Genomic DNA, 21,549 nt, shown 5'->3' on the forward strand with positions numbered 1-21,549 from the left:
TTAGAGTTAGTTCACTCTGATGTGTTCGGACTAGTTAAGCAACCGTCAATTGGTGGTATGCAGTACATGGTGACATTCATTGATGACTTCTCAAGGTATGTGTGGGTCTTCTTTATGAAAGATAAATCTGACACATTCTCAAAGTTTAAAGAGTTCAGAGAGTTAGCCGAATGAGAAGTGGGAAAGAAGATCTGTTGCCTGCGCACAGATAACAGAGGAGAATATATTTTAAGTGAGTTCTCTCAATACCTAAGGGAATGCCGAATACATCATCAGTACACTTGTGCCAACACACCGCAACAAAATGGTGTAGCTGAGAGAAAGAACCGGCATCTTGCAGAAGTTTATCAAAGTATGCTACATGCAAAAAACGTACCGGGAAGGTTTTGGGCTGAAGCAATGAGGACTGCAGCTTTTGTGATCAATAGACTTCCTCAACCGAGGTTAGGATTTGTTTCGCCCTTTGAGAAAATGTGGAACATGAAACCTACAGTTAGCTACTTTCGAGTATTTGGCTGTGTATGTTATGTATTTGTTCTTAATCATTTACGGAGCAAGTTTGACAAGAAAGCTGTTAGATGTATCTTTGTGGGATACGACAGCCAAAGAAAGGGGTGGAAATGTTGCGATCCAACAAGTGGAAGATGTTACACTTCACGAGATGTGGTGTTTGATGAAACATCTTCTTGGTGGTCCTCAGAGAATGAAGTGCTACCAGACTCCAGATAATTTAAAGAAAAGCTGCAACAGAAGATGGGGGAGCATACTATCCAACTCCAACCAAGTTCAGATGAATCAGGAGATCCAAATGGCGATGATGTTGAACAAAGAGTGGCTCAGAATCCTTGGCAAACTGACGTGTATCAACAACCAAACGAAGAAGGTGGGCCTAGTGAAACGGAAGAATCAACTCCACAATCTCAACTTCGAAGGTCAACAAGAACACGAAGGCCAAATCCTAAATACGCCAATGCAGACATAATTGAAGAAGCAACAGAGCCTGAGACGTTCGAAGAAACATCGCAGAGTTCTGAGTGGATGACAGCTATGAAAGAAGAGATCGATGCACTTCAGCAAAATCAGACTTGGGATCTCATGCCAAAGCCAAGAGATGTGAAACCCATATCCTGCAAGTAGGTTTACAAGATAAAGCGCCGTCCAGATGGGTCAAATCGAGAGGTACAAGGCATGATTGGTAGCTCGTGGTTTCTCTCAACAGTATGGACTAGACTATGATGAAACGTTTAGTCCAATGGTGAAACTTACAACAGTACGAGTCCTACTTGCACTTGCAGCTAACAAAGATTAGAATCTATACCAGATGGATGTGAAGAATGCTTTCTTGCATGGAGAGTTAGATCAGGAGATCTACATGATGTAGCCAATGGGCTTTAAAAGCGAAGCTCATCCTGAGTACGTGTGCAAGTTAAGGAAAGCACTCTATGGTTTGAAACAAGCATCAAGAGCGTGGTATGGTAAGATTGCAGAGTTTCTCACACAAAGTGGTTATTCAGTAACACCTGTAGATTCCAGCCTGTTTGTCAAAGCCAATGAAGGAAAGCTAGCTATCGTGCTAGTGTATGTGGATGACTTAATCATAACCAGTGATGATGAGGCAGAAATTCTTCGTACGAAGGAAAATTTATCAATCCGTTTCCAGATGAAGGAACTTGGTCAACTCAAGCACTTCCTTGGTCTAGAGGTTGATCGCACACAAGAAGGAATATTTCTTTGTCAACAGAAGTATGCCAAAGATTTGTTGAAGAGGTTCGGAATGCTCGAATGCAAGCTAATTTCGACGCCGATGGAGCCAAATGCCAAAATGTGTGCACATGAAGGAAAAGATTTAGAAGATGCGACGATGTATCGACAATTGGTAGGTAGTCTGATTTGCTTAACCTTGACTTGTCTTGACATTTCTTATGCAGTTGGTGTGATAAGTCGGTACATGCAAAATCCAAAGAAGCCTCACTTAGAAGCAGTTCGACGAATACTGAGATATTTGAAGAGTACAATTGAATATGGTCTTTTGTACAAGAAAGGTGAAGACTACAAGTTAGTTGGCTATTGTGACGCAAACTTTGCAGGAGATCATGACACCAGGAGATCGACCACTGGGTATGTCTTCAGAATCGATTCTGGAGTAGTTTCGTGGTGCAACAAGAGACAACCAACGGTGTCTTTGTCAACCACAGAAGCAGAGTATAGAGCAGCAACAATGGTAGCTCAAGAGAATGCATGGCTGGTACAGTTAATGAGTAATCTACATCAACCAGTAGATTATCCAGTACCATTGTACTGTGATAACCAATCGGCAATTCGCTTGGCGGAAAATCCAGTTTTTCATGCAAGAACCAAACATGTGGAGGTACACTATCATTTCATTAAAGAGAAGGTCTTGCAAGAAAAGATTGAGATGAGACAAATCAATACAGATGAACAAGTTGCAGACTTGTTCACTAAGGGTGCGTTTGGTACGCGGGACGGGACGGGACGGAACGGGACGAGGCGTTCCGTCCCGCGTTTGGTGCGCCAAAAATGGGTGGAACGGGCTGTTCCACGGGACAGATTTTGGGTGTTTTTGAGTTCCACCTCCCCCCTGGAACTTGTTTGTTCCATGTATGTGGAACACAATGTTTTACCATTTTAAGACAAATATACCCCATGTCTTTTTCAAAAATTACACCTTCGTTCCGTCCCGTCCCGTCCCATTCCGTCCCGTCCCGTCCCGTCCCGTCTGCGTACCAAACGCACCCTAAAGGTTTGAGTACCAGCAGGTTTGAAAAGTTTCGTCGTCAACTCAGCATGGAGAAAAGAATGAGCTGGTGTTGAGGGGGAGTGTTGAAAATCAACACCAGCCCAATTGGTGTGGCCTAAGACAAGTGATCCAATCCAAAACCAATCATGCAAAAGCTAGAAAAATCTAGCAATCTTTGTCGGCAAAAGTAGTTGGAAGATTCCAGCAATTTAAGTTGGTTATCCACCTAAATATCTAAGCTAAAGAATGTATTAGAAGCTAGGAGAACTCAAAGCCTTTTAGGAAAGCAAGTCGGTTTGTTGTGTGTGTAATAATATGCTAGAAAATTCTAGCATTATTTATGTCGGCAACCACACCTATAAATAGGTGTGTGTGTGTGTGTGTGTGTGTGTAAGCTTGTAACAAAGTGTGAAAGCAATCAAGAAGAACAAGAAGTAAGAGAGAGCCAAGTGAGAGTGAGAAGTAAGGGTAGTCTTGTAGGAGTGTGAGTGTTCTAGTGAAAGAGTGTCCTTGAAAGTGTGTGTTGTAATATTTTGTGAGTATAATACAAGTAATTTGTTTACTTGTGTTGTCTCTCCAACACTTGTGTTAGAGTTGTGTACTCTAAATTTTTCCCAACAAACTAACCTTATAATGTCCAAATTCACCACAGCGGAAATTATTTTTCTTGCCCTTATTGTGTGTAAACTCTTTCGAGTTTTTCCTTTTGTTATTATTTTGTGGCTGACTTTGTGAACTTTCAGCTAGAAGACTACCATCTCTATTAATTTTGTCATTTTCCCTCCAATTCATTCTAACTTCCTATAGCCAACATCCCAGGTAATAATGTGGTCGTGGTTTACTCTTTTTGACCATATGTCAAAGCAGTTACTACATCTATGTGCATTGCGCTTATCCTAATGTACTTGGTAATTCCATTCAGAGTATTGGAGTGATGATTGGTGGAGGGCTTATCTGGTACAAGCCTGAGTGGAAGATTATTGATCTGATATGTACACTTGTATGTTCAATAATCGTACTGGCAATAACAATCTGGATGTTAAGGAACATTTTGGAGGTTTTGATGGAGTGCACTCCCAGAGAGATTAATGCCACAAAGATTGAGAAGGGTCTCTGCAAGATGGACGAGGTAGTTGCCATTCACAAGCTGCACATATGGCCGGTAACTGTTAGGAAGGTGTTAATGGCTTGTCATGTTATCGTTAAGCCGGGTGCTAATGCTGATATAGTGCTGGAATAGATTATAGACTACATCAAGAAAGGATACAATATCAGTCATGTAATCATTCAGATATAATGTCAGTAGAGATAGAGAGAGACAATGTGTCAATGCTCGACCGTTGTAATTAGATCAGTTCGAAGTTTTTAAGACTTCAATTGTTTCCCCAAATTGACAGATTATAATCTATCATATTATTAGTTTGCTCTTATATGATCTTTTCTTATTAAATATACTTATCTCGTGAATACATGAAAGTTTAGTATAATGCCTTTGAAACACGAAAGATTACAGTTACGAAACATATTCAACTGGAAAGTACATATTCTTTAACAACTCCACGACTAAAAAGGTAAAAGCGGAACATGCAACTCAAATGTCTTAAAAAATTTTGCTTTTGCCAAACTTTGTAATTCTTTCTCTATCTTCTCCTATCCCATCACAACATCAAATAGAAACAGACTTTTAGCAGAAAGACTTGTTTCAAGGGCTTTTTGTATCACCATATCCACCACTATCAATTTTATAGTTGTCTGGCAAGGCCTCATAGCAAATCCTCAGTATCATCAAGCATCGATCGATCCCAACCGTGCAGTATCCACTTTTAATAAAATCATTTGCTTTAGTTGAAAGTTGTCGAAAGTGTAACTAGTCGAAAGATATTGGGTTGGATCGACTTGAACACGAAACTTAAGTGTAGAGGTAAATAAGCTAGATATTAACATTAAGTTGTAAATTGTAGAAGAAGTAAATGAAGAACAATTGCAGAGAATTTAGAGAGAGAAAGTGAATGACTGAAGTTTTGTATTGCTCGAATGAATGAATTACAAAGATATGTTTGTTATTTATACAAGTATCATTTGCTTCACTGATAAGCTACTAACTAACTAACTTCCTTATGTTCCTGCAATCTCAATAGACTAACAACCTTGCTAATGTGTCAACTAACTGCCTTGCTGATGTGTAAACATACATGTTGATGTGTATATATCAGTCAACATCCTCCCTAAATCTCAACTGGGTTCCTAAGTTTGAGATTGTATGATTGCTTCAAGAAAAAAGGACTATGTAACCCCTTTGTTAATATGTCTGCAGTTTGATCTTCAATAGGTAAATATTGAACTTGAAGGTCTCCCTTTTGAACCCTCTCTCATACAAAGTGATCATCTGTGTCGAAGTGTTTAATCCTTGAGTGAAACATTGTATTTGCACTCAGAGCAATGGCAGACTTATTATCACAATATATCACAGGTGGAAAAGGTAGCACAGCAGCCATGTCTTTCAAAATGTTTTGTATCCATGCTTCATCAACTGCAGTGTGGGCTAATGCCTTATACTAAGCTTCTATAGAACTCCTTGAAATTGAATTCTGCTTCCTTGACTACCAAGATACTGGATTATTTCCAATGTTAACTACATAACTAGTGACTGACCTCCTTGTGTTCAAGTCTGTTGCCCAATCTAAATCACTAAATGCAGTGATTCCTACTTATGTATCAGCTGAGAATGTTATACCATTTTGCATAGTTCCTTTTAGAAACCTTAAAATCTTTTTAACTGCCCCAAAATGTACCTCTGTAGGTGAAGTCATGAACTGACACACAAAATTTACTACATATGCAATATCTGGCCTTGTAAAGGTTAAATATTGCCAAAATCCTACAATACTTGTCAACACTTCTCCTTCAGTGACTAACATTGGATTGTGTGGCTTACATGGTGTTGATGCTGGCTTACAAGATTCCATTCCAGCTTTATGAAGAAGATCTCTGATGTATTTAGATTGATTTACACATATATCCCCATTCTTCTTGTAATTGACTTGCAACCCAAGAAAGTATGTTAACATGCCCATGTCTTTGATTTCAAATACTTCAGATAACTCTGTGATGACATGTTGCACCTTACTTGAATTAGAACCAATGTATTAAAAGGCGAAGGTGTTGGCGTGGCGTCCCATGGATAGCGCCGCCTGGGCGTAAGGTGTGAGGCATAAGGCGAAGCCTCACTGTATCTAAAATTTTAATATATTTTATATATATATATATATATATATATATATATATATTTATAAAATAGAATACTTTGTAAAACAAATATAATTATAAATCAATCAAAGATAATGACATCTTCTTCATTATTAAGTCTAGTTATACTTCGAAACTATGTCATATAGTCTTAAAATGTTGTAATTATTTATTTTATTGTAAGTAATTATAGAGAACTTCAAGAGAAATAAGGCTGAGTGGCCAATACATAAAGGCGGAATATCACAATTACAAGCAATTCAAAGGAAATAAAGGTTGAGTGGAGCAATTATAGGAAATTTAAAATGAAATAAAGGTTGAGTAGAGCAATTATAGGGAATTTAAAATGAAGTAAATGCTGAGTGAAGCAATTATTATAGGGAATTTAAAGGAATAAAATGACTTAATGGAGTAGTTATAGGGAATTTGAAGAGAAATAAAATAGAAATATGATTATATGATGTTTATCTTTTTTTGTTAGAATGTTATGAGAGTATCCATAAAAATATGCTTATCTATAAATAGTAAACACAAAAAGATGCTTATCTATCTATCTAATAAATAATATAAAAAATAAAAGTGAATAAAAAAAGATAGTGGGGTAATAAATGTTAGCAAAGTGGGGACAATTTAAATTTTAAAGAGGAAAAAATTATTGAAAAACGAAAAGTCAAGAGAAAAGAAAAGGCGAAAATGGGAAAATACAATGCCTGGACGCCTTGAGGCGCGCCTCCGCTGCCTAGCCGCTCTTCAACGACGCCGTACGCCGCACCTGGAAAACAGAGGCAGCAAGCTACCCGCCCAGCCTTCGAGGCCGCCTAGACTTGCCCTGAGGCGAGCCTTTTAAAACACTGATTATAATATCATCTACATATAACTGTAGTATGATAACATCACCCCCACATTATTTGACAAATAAGCATGAATCGGATGCTGAAGCTTTAAATCCCATTGCAGGTAGGTAACTTGTGAATTTGAAGTTCCAAGCTCTTGGAGCTTGCTTAAGTCCATATAGAGACTTGGTGAGTTTACATACATAGGATGGATTAGCCATATTCCCAAACCCCTAAGGTTATTTCATGTAAATTTCCTCCTACAATTCACCCTACAAAAAATGCATTTTTGATGTCTAGTTGTCTTAAATCCCAATGATTGATTGTAGCCAATGCCAAGAGTATCCTTACTATGGTGTGTCTCATAACAGAGCTAAAGGTTTTTGAATAATCAATTCCTTGTTCTTGAGAAAACCCTTGTGCCACTAGCCTAGCTTTATGCCTTGAAATAGTACCATCTGGATTCTTTTTGAGTTTGTATACCCATTTGCTAGCAATACAATCTATCATTTGGTGATGGTACCAATTCCCAAGTTCCTTGAGCCCTAAGAGAGTCATACTCTTCTTGCATTGCACTTTGCCATTGTGGCATTGCAGCAGCTTTTCTGAATGTTGTTGGTTATGCAAAATCACTATTAATCACTAGAAAAGAGAAACCTCCACCAAAGACTTCATCTTCAATTAATTGAAGTGATTGAAGTTTAGGTAATGTAGCTAGATAGCTTTGTAACTCTTCGGTGTTAGAGCACCACTTTTCAATCTAGTGATCATTGGCTGTATAAATGTATTCCCAGATTCATCAGAATTAGATAATACAGCAATTCTTCAATATCATCAAGCATCGATTGTCATCCCAACCGTGTAGTATCCACTATTAATAAAATCATTTGCATAAGCTGAAGGCTGTCGAAACTTAAACTAGTCGAAAGATATTGGGTTGGATCGACTTGAACACGAAACTTAAGTGTAAACAAGCTAGCGTGCCCACACTTTTCTTGAAAATTTGGATTCAGCCAAAGTATATGTTTGCTTTTGAACTTGCTCTGTAAATAAGCAGTTGAATAATTCCCAAAAACGTGACCTTCATGAAAATAGCATCGCCTTTCGGAATTCTCACAAACATATCTCTTGCAATGTGCACTGTACCTAAAGCAAAACTCTTATGTAAGTTAGCAAGCAAAGCGAACTACGAATATCTACACCAAATTGTCCGATGATAAGCGAAAAATTTATATCATACAAAGATGGGAGGGAGACTTTTTGACAACCGAAGGAAAATCAGAGTTGATGCCCTTGATGGCAGGGTGCTTGGAAATTATCATGTTAAGAATAGTACCGTCGCCACCACCCACATCTACTAGAGTAGACTTCAAAATCCATAAAAATCTTCATAATCCACATTCATTCCATAGGCCTAGCTAAATGGGAGTCCTCCTTCCAAAACCACATTTTTCAAATGGTACCTGCAAGAATGGCGACATATGAAGATGACCGCACTGATGCAAAAGAACAACTTTGTTTGGCTCTTTACTTGCATATCAATCATAGTTTGACACGTCTACATAAATAACTCGTTTATAACACAACATGAAAAGTTTTTGCACACGTGTCAGACAACAAGTTAAAACAAAAATAATTAATTAACAGGGTTTTGTAAAAGGTTGTACTAGTATTGGTGCCAGAGACACAAATTGATTAATGGTGCCAAAGACACACCATCCGGGTTCTTAATATAGTATTTGGAGATAGGTGCTAACCCATAAACCCTAATAACCTTCCCATTAGCATGGATTGTCGAGCAAGTGAGAACAGAGTAAGCGGAAAGAAGGCAAAGCATGCGATCAAGAATCGAAGGGGCATCCGGATTGTGGATAGATTGAAGCTGAGACGCTTGTAGACATGTAAATTTCGTTGCATACAAACGATGCATCACAAAGCTCCATGTGGCATATGACTCGTCATAAATGAACAAGTCATCAATGACATGTGGCATAAATCAAGCAAATGAAGCTCAAAAGCATTCCTAAAATTTGGCAAAGGGGAAGAAATCTCCTTAAAATAAGCAAAGGGCCCAAATTGCTCCCAAAACCAGAAAGAAAGCTAAAGCATCTTCACAAAACAAGCGAGAATTGAAGATTGCTCACAAAAAAGGCAACAAGCCCTATAGATTTCGGCCAAGTACGGGAAAATGGCTAAAATCAAGATACAAAACATGCCTAAATTCTCCCATAGAGGAATCAAGCCACAAATCAAAGCCAAATCCACCCAAAGGCATGGCTTTAGAAGTCTATAACTACAAGGTCCCAAGACAAGCATAAGGGTCGAGAATTTCTAAATTAAAGGGCCGAAATTCTCACAAAAGGAGAACCTCTGCCAAATGACTAATATGCTACCAAAGCTCTCTTCGAAGAGCGTACAACCATAGCCGAAGCTTTATTTCGACCAAAGCCGAAACATTCCCTTGAAGAATCAACAAGCACGTGCCAATTCCTTCCAGAGAACAAGCTTAAAACTTGTAACGACGTTTGATTCAAGATCAAGTCACCAGGACCCTTGAATCAACAAAATCCCACATCAACATCACTTTGCCATAGGTCATATGCAAACCTAGAGGTGAAGACTATCCAAGCGTTGTTTCAAGCTCGAAACATAAAGCAATCGTTCATCCGAGATCAAGACATCGCGACTCTTGGATCAACAACCTACGCATTTACATCAAATTTGAAGACTGAATCATAGGAAAGTTGAAAACAGAGATTTGTAACCCTACAAATTTATCAATACAAATACACGTGTTCTCGTTTCATTCGTTTCATAATTTTGTGTTTACAACACTATTTGGGAAGGTGAAAGCATGGCTCCAGCGCCAGCTCTATGGATGATGTCAAGCACACCAAGCTCTATGGCTGCTTTAAGCACCATATTCTCCATTAATGCTGACATTTTAAGCTGTTTTTTCCTTCTTTTGGAGTTTTGATTATTTGTTTGGATTGCTGGTTTATATTTTTGTGAAATTTTATAGAGGCATGAGAGGTGAAAAGGGTTTTCTATCTCATCACGATTCTGAAATTTCTTAGTTGCTACATGCAGAAATTGTGAATGAGACTAATCTGTTTTCGTGTAACTTCCGTTTTGGGCGCTTGACTGCACCATTTTATATTTGAAGTTGGTTTTCTTCTAGAAGACGAAATCATAACAGATAGCAATCGTTGACTAGACCGAACGTAGTAAGGAGCTCCTCAGGTTATGGCCTTGAGTCAACTACTGTACGATTCTCAAATAACTTTATTGCAGTTGCAAATTCAAATTGACATAAATAGTATCGACATCATAATGATACTTTACAGACTCTAATGTAAATTTACATACTTTTTATTTTCGTATTTATTAGTAAACTTAAAAATGAAATAAAATATCAAAATAGTTCCAATATCTATTTTAGATAAGGGAAGTGTTATTGGCACTCCAAAAATCTCATTCTACACTCCCAACAATTGTATTTTTCTTTCCAAATATAGAAAGTTTTGAGTGTACAATGAGATTTTTGGAGTTCCAATAACAATTCCTTTAGATAAATAGATATACTATTGAAAATATAAGACATCTCAACACTCAAACTAAAGTAGATCATTTTTTTTTAGGTCATCGTTGTACTCGTCCAAAGCCAGCCACATAAAATTGCATGCACATGTTCAACTGTTCAAGCGGGTTTGAACAAGTCTAAGCAGCACTCAGTTGCAAGCCCTTTATTCCAGAATTTCTCATAGTACTCGGCATATGTGAAGTTTCTATACATGGCTGGGTTGTCATAGTTGATGAGCTCCTCGGCAGGCCCAATTACTGCATCTGGTGATGGACAGTAGAAAGTTGGGATCGATATTCTGTCTGAGTTACAATTTACCACAGCTCTATGGAGAACACTCTTGTACCGACTGTTGCTAATTACCTGGTACCAAATAAAATGGTGAAAAAGTCAAAAATCAATTACAAATTTTAGTCCTGTCTTACAAAACTTTGTCCATCTACTTGGACAAGTCCCCCTTCATAGGGATAAATGAACTCAACTATCTGGGAATGATGCCGCCATCTATTCTTTATCACCTCATGTAACCAATCAGGTGACAACATAGATTCAACAACAACAACAACAAAGCCTTTTCCCACTAAGTGGGGTCGGCTATATGAATCCTAGAACGCCATTGCGCTCATTTGTGTCATGTCCTCCGTTAGATCCAAGTACTCAAGTCTTTTCTTAGGGTCTCTTCCAAAGTTTTCTTAGGTCTTCCTCTACTCCTTCGGCCCCGAACCTCTGTCCCGTAGTCACATTTTCGAACAGGAGCGTCAGTAGGCCTTCTTTGCACATGTCCAAACCACCGGAACCGATTTTCTCTCATATTTCCTTCAATTTTGGCTACTCCTACTTTACCTCGGATATCCTAATTCCCAATCTTATCCTTTCTCGTGTGCCCATACATCCCATGAAGCATCCTCATCTCCGCTACACCCATTTTGTGTACGTTGATGCTTCACTGCCCAACATTCTGTGTCATACAACATCGCTGGCCTTATTGCCGTCCTATAAAATTTTCCCTTGAGCTTCAGTGGCCTACGACGGTCACACAACACGCCGGATGCACTCTTACACTTCATCCATCCAGCTTGTATTCTATGGTTGAGATCTCCATCTAATTCTCCGTTCTCTTGCAAGATAGATCCTAGGTAGCGAAAACGGTCACTTTTTGTGATCTTCGCTAGATTGCTCCGGTCATTAGTGTGGATAAGTATATAAATGGATAGAGATAGGAAAGCAAACACAAGATGTACGTGGTTCACCCAGATTGGCTACGTCCACGAAATAGAGGAGTTCTCATTAATTGTGAAGGGTTTACACAAGTACATAGGTTCAAGCTCTCCTTTAGTGAGTACAAGTGAATGATTTAGTACAAATGACATTAGGAAATATTGTGGGAGAATGATCTCGTAGCCACGAAACTTCTAAGTACCGGAGTGTGGTATTGTCTTGACTTGCCTTATCTGTCTCATAGGTAGATGTGGCATCTTCTCTGGAAGTACTCTTCCTCCATCCAGGGGTGGTATCTATAACTGGTGGAGATGCACAAGGTAATGTATCAATTTCACTTGAAGCTTACTTGTAGTTTCATGCTTGGTCAAGCGAGATACAAACCATGTAGTAGGAGTCCCCCAAGTCGCCGAGCTGGGGGATCTGCTGAAAGAGGTGACAGACAAGGTAAGCAATCAGAGCTCCGGCTGATTGTTCACATTCTCCCTATCTTGCAGGCAGCATGAAGGATAAAGAGAAGAAAAATGAGGAGAAATGATATGGGATACTTTTGCTTTTGAAGAAGTAACTTTCCACAGGCTTATTCTTGAACTGGGCTGGAGGGTTTTCTGGTTTCTTCCAGAGTATAAGGCCGACTGAAGAATTTGAGGGTCAAAACAAGTCCATCAAATCTAGAGTACGTTCGACCCTGCTGATATGGGATACTTTTGCTTTTGATAGAGTAGTGGATGTATCAGCACGTGTGCTGTTACGCTTGTCTCCACATGCTTCCTTGTATCCTTCTCACTTGCCCTATCTGTTCCTCAGGCAGATGCGGTATCTTCCCTGGAAGCATAAGATGTTGAAGATGAGTACTCGAGAGCAATGCCAGGTAAGTAATCAGGTAAGGGGTTCCAGGCAGTCAGTTCCTGGCTGGACGCTTGATTCCAAGTGCTGACTGATTGCTCTCTTTCTCCTTGTCTTGCAGGTAAGAACAAGGCCAAAGGAAAAGACAGGGAAAAAGCATGATATGGGATATTCTTGCTTTTAACCCTGATGATATGAGATATTCTTGCTCTAGTATAGCTTGTTTACAGAGGTATTATCGGGGGGAAAGAAAGCTGAATATTTCGAAAGGCTTTGTTGGGAGTGCCCTCTCAGATAAGAGAAAGGGTTGAGCATTTTTGCAGGTCTGCCTGTCCGTTAGGGATGGAAGTCGACATATATAGGAGTCTCCCTAACATCAAGTAATAATGCTATTCCTTTACCCTGCTTGGTTATAGCACGGTAGTGGGAGCTACCAGCGTCACATGTTTTAACTCTGTCAGAGCACTTTGAAAAAGTGGTTTGTGGTATCTGGAAAGCTGTTGTTGCGTGTGAAGATTACAGACCTGTCGGGGGTCTGGCTCTTGAGATTCGGAGAACGATGCCTCTTCGATTTTTGAGAAAGCAATCCTGCTGGGGGTCTGGCTCTCGAGATTCGGAGAGCGGTGTCTCTTCGATTTTTGAGAAAGTAATCATGTTAGGAGTCTGGCTCTCGAGATTCGGAGGGCCGTGCCTCTTCGATTTTGGAGCAAGCAATCTTGTTGAGAGTGTTTTCTCGAATGTGAGTAAAGGTTGGGCATGTTTGCTAGTCTACCTTGCCACGAAGCACAGAGGTTGACACACAGGGACTTTCCAATTATCCAGCAGTGGTACTGTTCCTTTACCCTCTCTTCGATTTTGAGAAAGTAATCATGTTGGGAGTCTGGCTCTCGAGATTCGGAGGGCCGTGCCTCTTCGATTTTGGAGCAAGCAATCTTGTTGGGAGTTTTTTCTCGAATGTGAGTAAAGGTTGGGCATGTTTGCTAGTCTACCTTGCCCCGAAGCACAAAGGTTGACACACAGGGACTTTCCAATTATCCAGCAGTGGTACTGTTCCTTTACCCTCTCTTCGATTTTTGAGAAAGTAATCATGTTGGGAGTCTGGCTCTCGAGATTCGGAGGGCCGTGCCTCTTCGATTTTGGAGCAAGCAATCTTGTTAGGAGTGTTTTCTCAAATGTGAGTAAAGGTTGGGCATGTTTGCTAGTCTACCTTGCCACGAAGCACAGAGGTTGACACACCGGGACTTTCCAATTATCCAGCAGTGGTACTGTTCGTTTACCCTTGTGGGTAATAATATGGTAGCTAGACCTTCAAAATTTATGTGTCTAAACTTTGTTAGTGTTGTTTCTTTGCAATTCTTTTACCCTTCTTGGTCAGAGCGATGTAGTGGGAGCTGCAAGCTTCACGTGTCTCAACTTTGTCAGAGAACTTTGGCAAAGTTATCTGTGGTACCCATGAGCTACTGTTGCGTGTGGGAAGTGGGTGATTGAACACGATTCATGTGCTTTCTACTTCGCTAGAAATCTTCGACAGAATGCCCATAATTTCCGCAAAGCTGAGTGTGTGTGTGACAGGTGCTGACAAGGCTGGAAAAGTAGGTGCCTCTTCGATTTCTGAAATCGGCCCTCGTGGTCTCTGAGCAGCCCAGCTTTTGAGAAAGCAAGCCTCTTCGATTTCTGAGATCGGCCTTTGTGGTCTTTGAGCAGCCCAGCTTTTGAGAAAGCAAACACCTCTTCGATTTCTGAGATTGACCCTCGTGGTCTCTAAGCAGCCTAGCTTTTGAGAAAGCAAACGCCTTTTCGATTTCTGAGCAGGCGCCTCTTCGATTTCTGAAGCTTCGTCGAGTGCAGATTTTTATAGGGGCTGACATTAAGTTCCAAAGCACACTTGAATATCCACCAGTAGAAGCTCCATTCTTGCACTTCTAAGATCTTGATTTGTCCGACCTCTTCTCTCTTCAACACCTTTGAAAATGTCTGGCCCCTCCGACCGTCGTTTTGACTTGAACCTTGTTGAAGAGGCAGCCCCGCCTTCTCCAAACAACATATGGCGCCCATCCTTCGTCTCCCCTACTGGTTCTCTTACCGTTGGGGATTCCGTGATGAAGAATGATATGACCGCTGCGGTAGTGGCCAGGAACCTTCTCACTCCCAAAGATAACAGGCTACTTTCCAAACGGTCTGATGAGTTGTCTGTTAAGGATTCTCTGGCTCTCAGTGTTCAGTGTGCAGGTTCTGTGTCTAATATGGCCCAACGCCTATTTGCTCGAACCCGCCAAGTTGAATCATTGGCGGCTGAAGTGATGAGTCTCAAATAGGAGATTAGAGGGCTCAAGCATGAGAATAAACAGTTGCACCGGCTCGCACATGACTATGCTACAAACATGAAGAGGAAGCTTGACCAGATGAAGGAATCTGATGGTCAGGTTTTACTTGATCATCAGAGATTTGTGGGTTTGTTCCAAAGGCATTTATTGCCTTCGTCTTCTGGGGCTGTACCGCGTAATGAAGCTCCAAATGATCAATCTCTGATGCCTCCTCCTTCTAGGGTTTTGTCCAGTACTGAGGCTCCGAATGATCCCCCTCCGGTGCCTTCTCTTTCTAGGGCTCTACCGACTGCTGAGACTTCTCCTAAGCAACCTTTGTGAAGGCTCCCTCTTGTTTGTTTATTTTGACTCAAGTATATGTACATATTTGTAATTTATCGGGGATATCAATAAATAAGCTTTCCTTCATTTCAACGTATTGTGTTAAATACACCAAAGCCTTCTTCGCTAAGTTCTTTGAATTTTCTTTTGTTGAAGCTTGTATGTTAAAGCTTTGTGAGTGGAGCATATAGGTTGAGGTAGTGTTCCCTTAATTTCCCGAGTGAGGAAAACTTCTCGGTTGGAGACTTGGGAAATCCAAGTCACTGAATGGGATCGGCTATATGAATCTTAGAACGCCATTGTGTTCTGTCCTGTGTCATGTCCTCCGTTAGATCCAAGTACTCTAAGTCTTTTCTTAGGGTCTCTTCCAAAGTTTTCCTAGGTCTTCCTCTGCCCCTTCGGCCCTGAACCTCTGTCCCATAATCGCATCTTCTAATCGGAGCGTCAGTAGGCCTTCTTTGGATAGTTCATCCCTAGCTAGCTAATGGAAAATATATGGGGCGATTTTCCAACATGCTCTTAGAAATTGTATACACCAGATGATCTTTTGGCCATTGGATCCTTGGTTCCATGGACAACAATCCAATAACCAAAAAATCACAAAAGATAGAATACATTGAAGCATAGTAGAATTAGTTATGGCCATTAGATCCTTCATCAAGAAACCAATGACCAATATCTAATGACCGAAAATCTTGATTGACATATACACCGAAACATAGTAAAATTAGGATATTATATTTACCTGCATCATATCACCAATATTGACAATGAAAGTGTTGGGAATAGGGTTGACAGCAACCCACTTGCCATTTCTAAGGACCTGTAATCCAGGCACTTCATCTTGAAGAAGGATGGTGATTAGGTTGGCGTCAGTATGTCCAGGCAATCCATAAGACAGCTCTGGCTGTGGACAAGGTGGATAGTAATTCAAAGCCATATGCTGCCCTTGCTTCCCCAATGCCTTAACAATATAGTTTTTTTCCAAGCCCAAACTCTCTGATATGGCCTCAAGCAATCTCAGCACCAATTCTCTCACATTTGTGCAGTACTCACCCACTTGCTCCCTGTGAACATGGTTCCGACTATTCAGTTGTGTGACTTAGATGCAATTAATTAGAAACAATTGAACTCGTGTAGGGCGATGCTCTGTGAATTTAGATCATAGATGGGTTTGATGTTTGTCAAGATGTCTATTCTATATAGTTCATATTCAAAGTTTCACAAGATGAGCATTTGTCTAGCAAACTTAAGCCTGACAAAAGAAAGTTACTTGAGATGAAGACAAAAAGGCACCCCTATTTAACTAAACTAAGAATATTCTCTTATTAAACTGTGTATGTATATGTGCTCAGATTCACAGTTTGACAATACATTACTCTATTTTAATATTTATTATTTAAGTAACAGCATAAGATGATGAAAAAGAAGGCATCCCTATTTACCTGAACAATGGGGGATTGTTAGGCCATTCTTGGACATAGTCTTGAAGAGGGTAGCAATGGAGTCTAAGGAAGTCCCTCCAGTTGGACAGTTTTTCAGTCCTGACATTGAAACTGGTAGAAAGCCTGGTGGTCTTAGAAGGGTCATTTGAGTACATCTTCAACCTCTCACTCTCTGGTAATTGGAAAAACTCTCTTGCTATAGTCAACATGTTTTTTATCATTGTCTCTGGAACTCCATGATTTTTCACCTGATATAAAAAGGTTGGTGCTTAATTTAGTTATTATATATAGTAGTACTCATATTCATACTATACATGTAATTAAGTATAATTATGTATAAAGTAACGGGATATATATATACACACACAAACAAAAGGAGAAACGAAGGCACTAATCAACAGGGTATGCAGAAAGAGAAAAGAGATGTGTCGAAATCATTTGCCGAAGTATATACATATATATGTGTATGTGTGCGTGTGTGTGTGTGTGTGTGTGTGTTTTAATTGTTACCTGAAAGAAACCATCAGTTTGGCATGCTAGACCAATCTGTTTGATAATATCAGAGTGCGTTGGGCCATGGAGGTCCTTGAGATCAATGAGAGGAATGGAGGAGGTATCTGATATCTGAAAATCAGTGAGATTGGGACGGTCGGTGATGGGTCTGATGTACTTTGAAGGGATATGGTTCACACCAGACAGGAGGTCTGTTAGCAGTAGCTTTGTTGTGGTGGCCATTTTGCTTACGACTGAAGACAAAAGTTGCAAAACTAATGAAATTGGAAGGATTGGTGAATGGGGCTTTGGATCCCTATCCCTATTTATAGAATACGAGGAAGCACTATTATATAGATAATGTTTTTTTTCTAAAATTGTCAAATTAATTTAAGAACTATATATTCTTTGAAACGTGTACAGTTTAAGAAAGAAATAGAAGTCACAGTCAGATAATTACTTCTATAATTATAAAGCTCCATTAAGCAATTTTGTTTTTTTGTTTTTTTTTTTTGAGAAAGTTAATCTGATGCTTTAGCTATGCTCTTTAATCATGAAAAAAATGATAATCACACATTTATTTTTATTTATCACACATTTTAGTTATTTTTTTACTAGTTGGTCTTATTCATTTTATTTGATTGGTGACCAAAAATTAAAATAAAAAGTATCAAAAATAAAAATGAGTCTATAAATAGCACTACTTTTAATCATTACGGTGCTACAACAAAAAGTTCCACATGAACCTTGCCTTCTCATATGAACTTGGTTCACATCACTTTCTGCTGCTAGACCATCGGTATAGTACTTGTACTTTGTAATGATAAAGTTAAGGGATACTTTGGATGCGGTCCCTAATCCTTAACATTCTTTGACTAAAACCATAATGATATTCAAAGTTTGATCAAAGTCCCTTGACTTTGTACACCTCATTATATTACAATTAATATTTATATTTTTATAGTTTTGACATTAATTGTTTGATATTTTATGAGATTTATAATCCTATAAATTTAAAATACCTCATTATAATACTATTAGAAACGGTTACAATAAAAAAATTCAAACATTTTGATTGAATAAATGGATAAAAACTATGTAAAAATAAGAAATAATAAATGGCAAAAGAATGTATCCATAGTGTTAAAAAAAATGGTACATTTTACAAAAAAATTTGTACACTTCACATATAACAAAGTTGACACGCCCCGATCCTGAAATCAGGGAGTGCTAGTCGCCACCTCAGCGTGACGTAACCATAAGTGCGATACGGAAGCAAGGAAAATAAGGAATACGAAAGAATAAAACTAACTACTAGCAATAAAAACCAACTAGTGTGCTAGAGCGAGTTATAAAGTGAAACACACAATTCAGAGCGAAGGTACTAGGTGCAGTCAAGTAGGACTATAATTAAATTACAACAACTGCAGGTGAGTCCTACATGCAGGGTGTCTGTCAGAATGCCGAAAAAGAACCTCGTGAGCCGTCAACTGCTAGCTAGAACCTGGAGGGGCGCAAAAACAAAATTGAGTGGGTCAGTAAAACCAAAGCTTTCCAAAACATTTATTTAAAACATTTCTAACCCCTCACTGAAAAACCTGTATACCTTCCCAGAAAAATAGCATATAACATATATATATATCATCAAGAGCTCACTCACAATCCTTCACTGCTTATCAGAAAGAATATGCCATGCCAAGCCATATGCCAAAATATAATATGAATGCATCAATATAAATCAGGTGAAAATAATAAATCAACCGGAGACCCTACAATGGTCCTGTACGGCTGATACCATAGCTTAATATCCCATCCAGCTGGAGTCACCAACTGTGACCTGTATGGCCCTGCCGGAGTCACCAATTGTGACCTGTACGGCACTACACTGCACATAAGTCGGAACTACCTATAGTAGTCTGTACGACTAAGATGGTGAAATAATACGCTCTAGTGCTCCTCTCATCAAATCTGCGCATATAATCGAAAGTCACCTATTAGTCGGAACCACCTCTAGTGGTCTGTACAACTAGCATGTCGGAACCCTCACATGGTCTGTACGACATGCACCTACTTGGATCCAAGGTGAGCTTGCAGTGCGGTGAATAATATGAGCACTAACATCAAGGGTGCAAATTATGAGTTCTCAACAAAATTCACATTATCGATAATTCACATGATTACCATAACACTCACCTGATACTCACCTGTGCGTCCACAGCACCAATTCACACATATATATGCATCAATATCAATTCATATAATTTATAATATGCATCATGGCAATCGAATCATACTTTCATATAAAATAATTTCTGGGAGAATTAATAGTATATAGGTAATACGAAAAACAAAACTACCCACTCACTGGTAAGTCGATGGGTCGTAACCCCCGTGACGTCCCTGGATGCGCTCGTCCTCGGGATAGGTGTCACCTATATGCGAAACAACTATAAAAACGTTAATTTCATGCACATAACCAACATTTCGAAATAACTTCTCATACGGTGCTCAATTTGGGTATATGAATATACCACATCGACCTACTCGACGTCACGGACGTCGAGAAATTTTTAAAATAATTTTATGACGTGGCACGTGCCCCCACGGGCCAGGGCAGGCACGGGGACACGCGCCCCCCACGCGCGTCTTTTTTCCTGGGTTCGCCGGACTGTATTTTTCAGTGGCTGGAAAACTGGGGATTTCAATCCCCTTGTTCTCACTCATTTTTCAACCGTTTTCCTCGAATTTTATATCAATTTGAAGCCCTCAACATGTAGAATCACGATGGACTAGTTTCAAGGTCTAAAATCCACTAGATTTTACCTGAGGAAGCACGATAATCCGGCCAAATTTGAAAGGCTCCGTTCTCCGTCGTCCAACGTCCAAATCCTACCAACGAAGTACCCCGAAGTTCATGAGGATCACCTTAAGCTCACTGTGAGCTTGAAATTCCCTGAAATGCAAGATTTTACGTGTGCATGAATAGTGCACATTTTCGGGGTTAGGGTGTCACGATGATTCTGAGGGTTTCACATCTTAAAACCATTACTAAACGATTCAGGGGGTCGAAAGGGTGAAGAATCTCACCTTATTTACTTCGATCCGTGAAGATTCGAGGGCGTTGGCCCTTGTCCGTACACTTCGAGAGGGAAAGAGAGAGAAAGCCGTGAGGGAGGAGAGAGAGAGACATGGGGAAGGGAAAAGGAAGGATGAACTGTGTGTGTGTGGTCCAACATACCCCATCACCATCCATTTTCTTTATTCCTAATTCCCTAACCACACAAAACAATCCAACATTTTGCTCCTACTTAATAATTTTATGAAAACTTAAGAAATAAATGTAATTAGTCCCAAGAGATATGCCACACACACATACCTTAATACCCGTCAAGGGTAACTCCGTCATTTCACGTCCCCGATATAAAAAAATCTCGAGAAGGGCTGTGACAATCTCCCCTCCTTATAGAATTTCGTCCCCGAAATTCCTACGACCAAACAATCCACTTAATATCCATAAAATAACCTTGGATACATCTCTCTCATTCGATCTTCCATTTCCCAAGTAGCTTCTTCTACCGAATGGTTCCTCCACAATACTTTCACCAAGCTCACTGTCTTATTCCTTAGAACTTTATCTTTCCAATCCAAGATAGTCACTGGTTCCTCATCATACGTCAAATCCGGATTAATCTCCAAAGGTTGAGGAGGAATCACATGTGAAGGATCACGAACATAATGTCGAAGCATCGAGACATGAAACACATTATGTACCTTAGAAAACTCCGGAGGCAACTCCAACCTGTAGGCAACTTCGCCAATCCTTTCAGTGATCTCATAAGGTCCTATGTACCTGGGACTTAACTTTCCTCTCTTTCCAAATCATACTACACCTCTCCAAGGTGATAATTTCAAAAATACAAAATCCCCCACATTATACATTCTATCAGTGGCATGTCTATTCGCTAAGCTCTTCTGTCGATCCTGGGCCGCTTTCAGGTTAGACTTAATCACCTGAATATTCTGAGTAGTCTCATCCACAATCTCTGGGCCTTCCAACACTCTTTCACCAACCTCCGACCAACACAATGGTGTACGACAAGCTCTACCATAAAGTGCCTCAAATGGTGACATACTAATGCTCGAATGAAAACTATTATTATAGGCAAATTCCATCAAGTCTAGACGGTCATGCCAAGAATCACCAAACTGTAACACTGAAGATCTCAACATATCCTCCAACGTCTGAATAGTCCTCTCTGATTGACCATCGGTTTGAGGATGATAAGCAGTGCTGTAAAGCAATTTTGTACCAAGAGCTTCCTAAAAAGCTACCCAAAACTTAGAAGTAAATCTTGGATCTCGATCAGAAATAATATTCACTGGAACTCCATGATACTTCACAATCTTCGTAATGAACAATTTAGCCAATTTATTCAGGGGATACTTTTCCCTCACTGGAATAAAATGCGCTGACTTGGTAAAG

At 39.6% G+C, this 21,549-nt stretch overlaps 2 protein-coding genes across 2 annotated transcripts; one reads left to right on the forward strand and one right to left on the reverse strand.

Moving 5' to 3' along the window:
* The first annotated feature begins 3,692 nt into the window (after positions 1–3,692).
* LOC126599107 (metal tolerance protein A2-like) lies at positions 3,693–3,998 on the forward strand. The gene has a single exon (XM_050265451.1). It carries the CDS (start codon positions 3,693–3,695, stop codon positions 3,996–3,998), a length of 306 nt encoding a protein of 101 aa, XP_050121408.1.
* Positions 3,999–10,104: 6,106 nt separating this feature from the next.
* LOC126599308 (protein DMR6-LIKE OXYGENASE 2-like) lies at positions 10,105–17,379 on the reverse strand. Its single transcript, XM_050265661.1, has 4 exons — positions 17,085–17,379; positions 16,575–16,822; positions 15,875–16,196; positions 10,105–10,783 (listed from the first exon to the last, which is right to left on the reverse strand). The coding sequence occupies exons 1-4, from the start codon at positions 17,307–17,309 to the stop codon at positions 10,538–10,540; spliced, it is 1,041 nt and encodes a 346-aa protein (XP_050121618.1). The 5' UTR covers positions 17,310–17,379; the 3' UTR covers positions 10,105–10,537.
* Between the last annotated feature and the right edge of the window lie 4,170 nt (positions 17,380–21,549).

The sequence above is a fragment of the Malus sylvestris genome, chromosome 14 (genome assembly GCF_916048215.2).
Source record: "Malus sylvestris chromosome 14, drMalSylv7.2, whole genome shotgun sequence".
NCBI classification, from domain to species: Eukaryota; Viridiplantae; Streptophyta; class Magnoliopsida; order Rosales; family Rosaceae; genus Malus; species Malus sylvestris.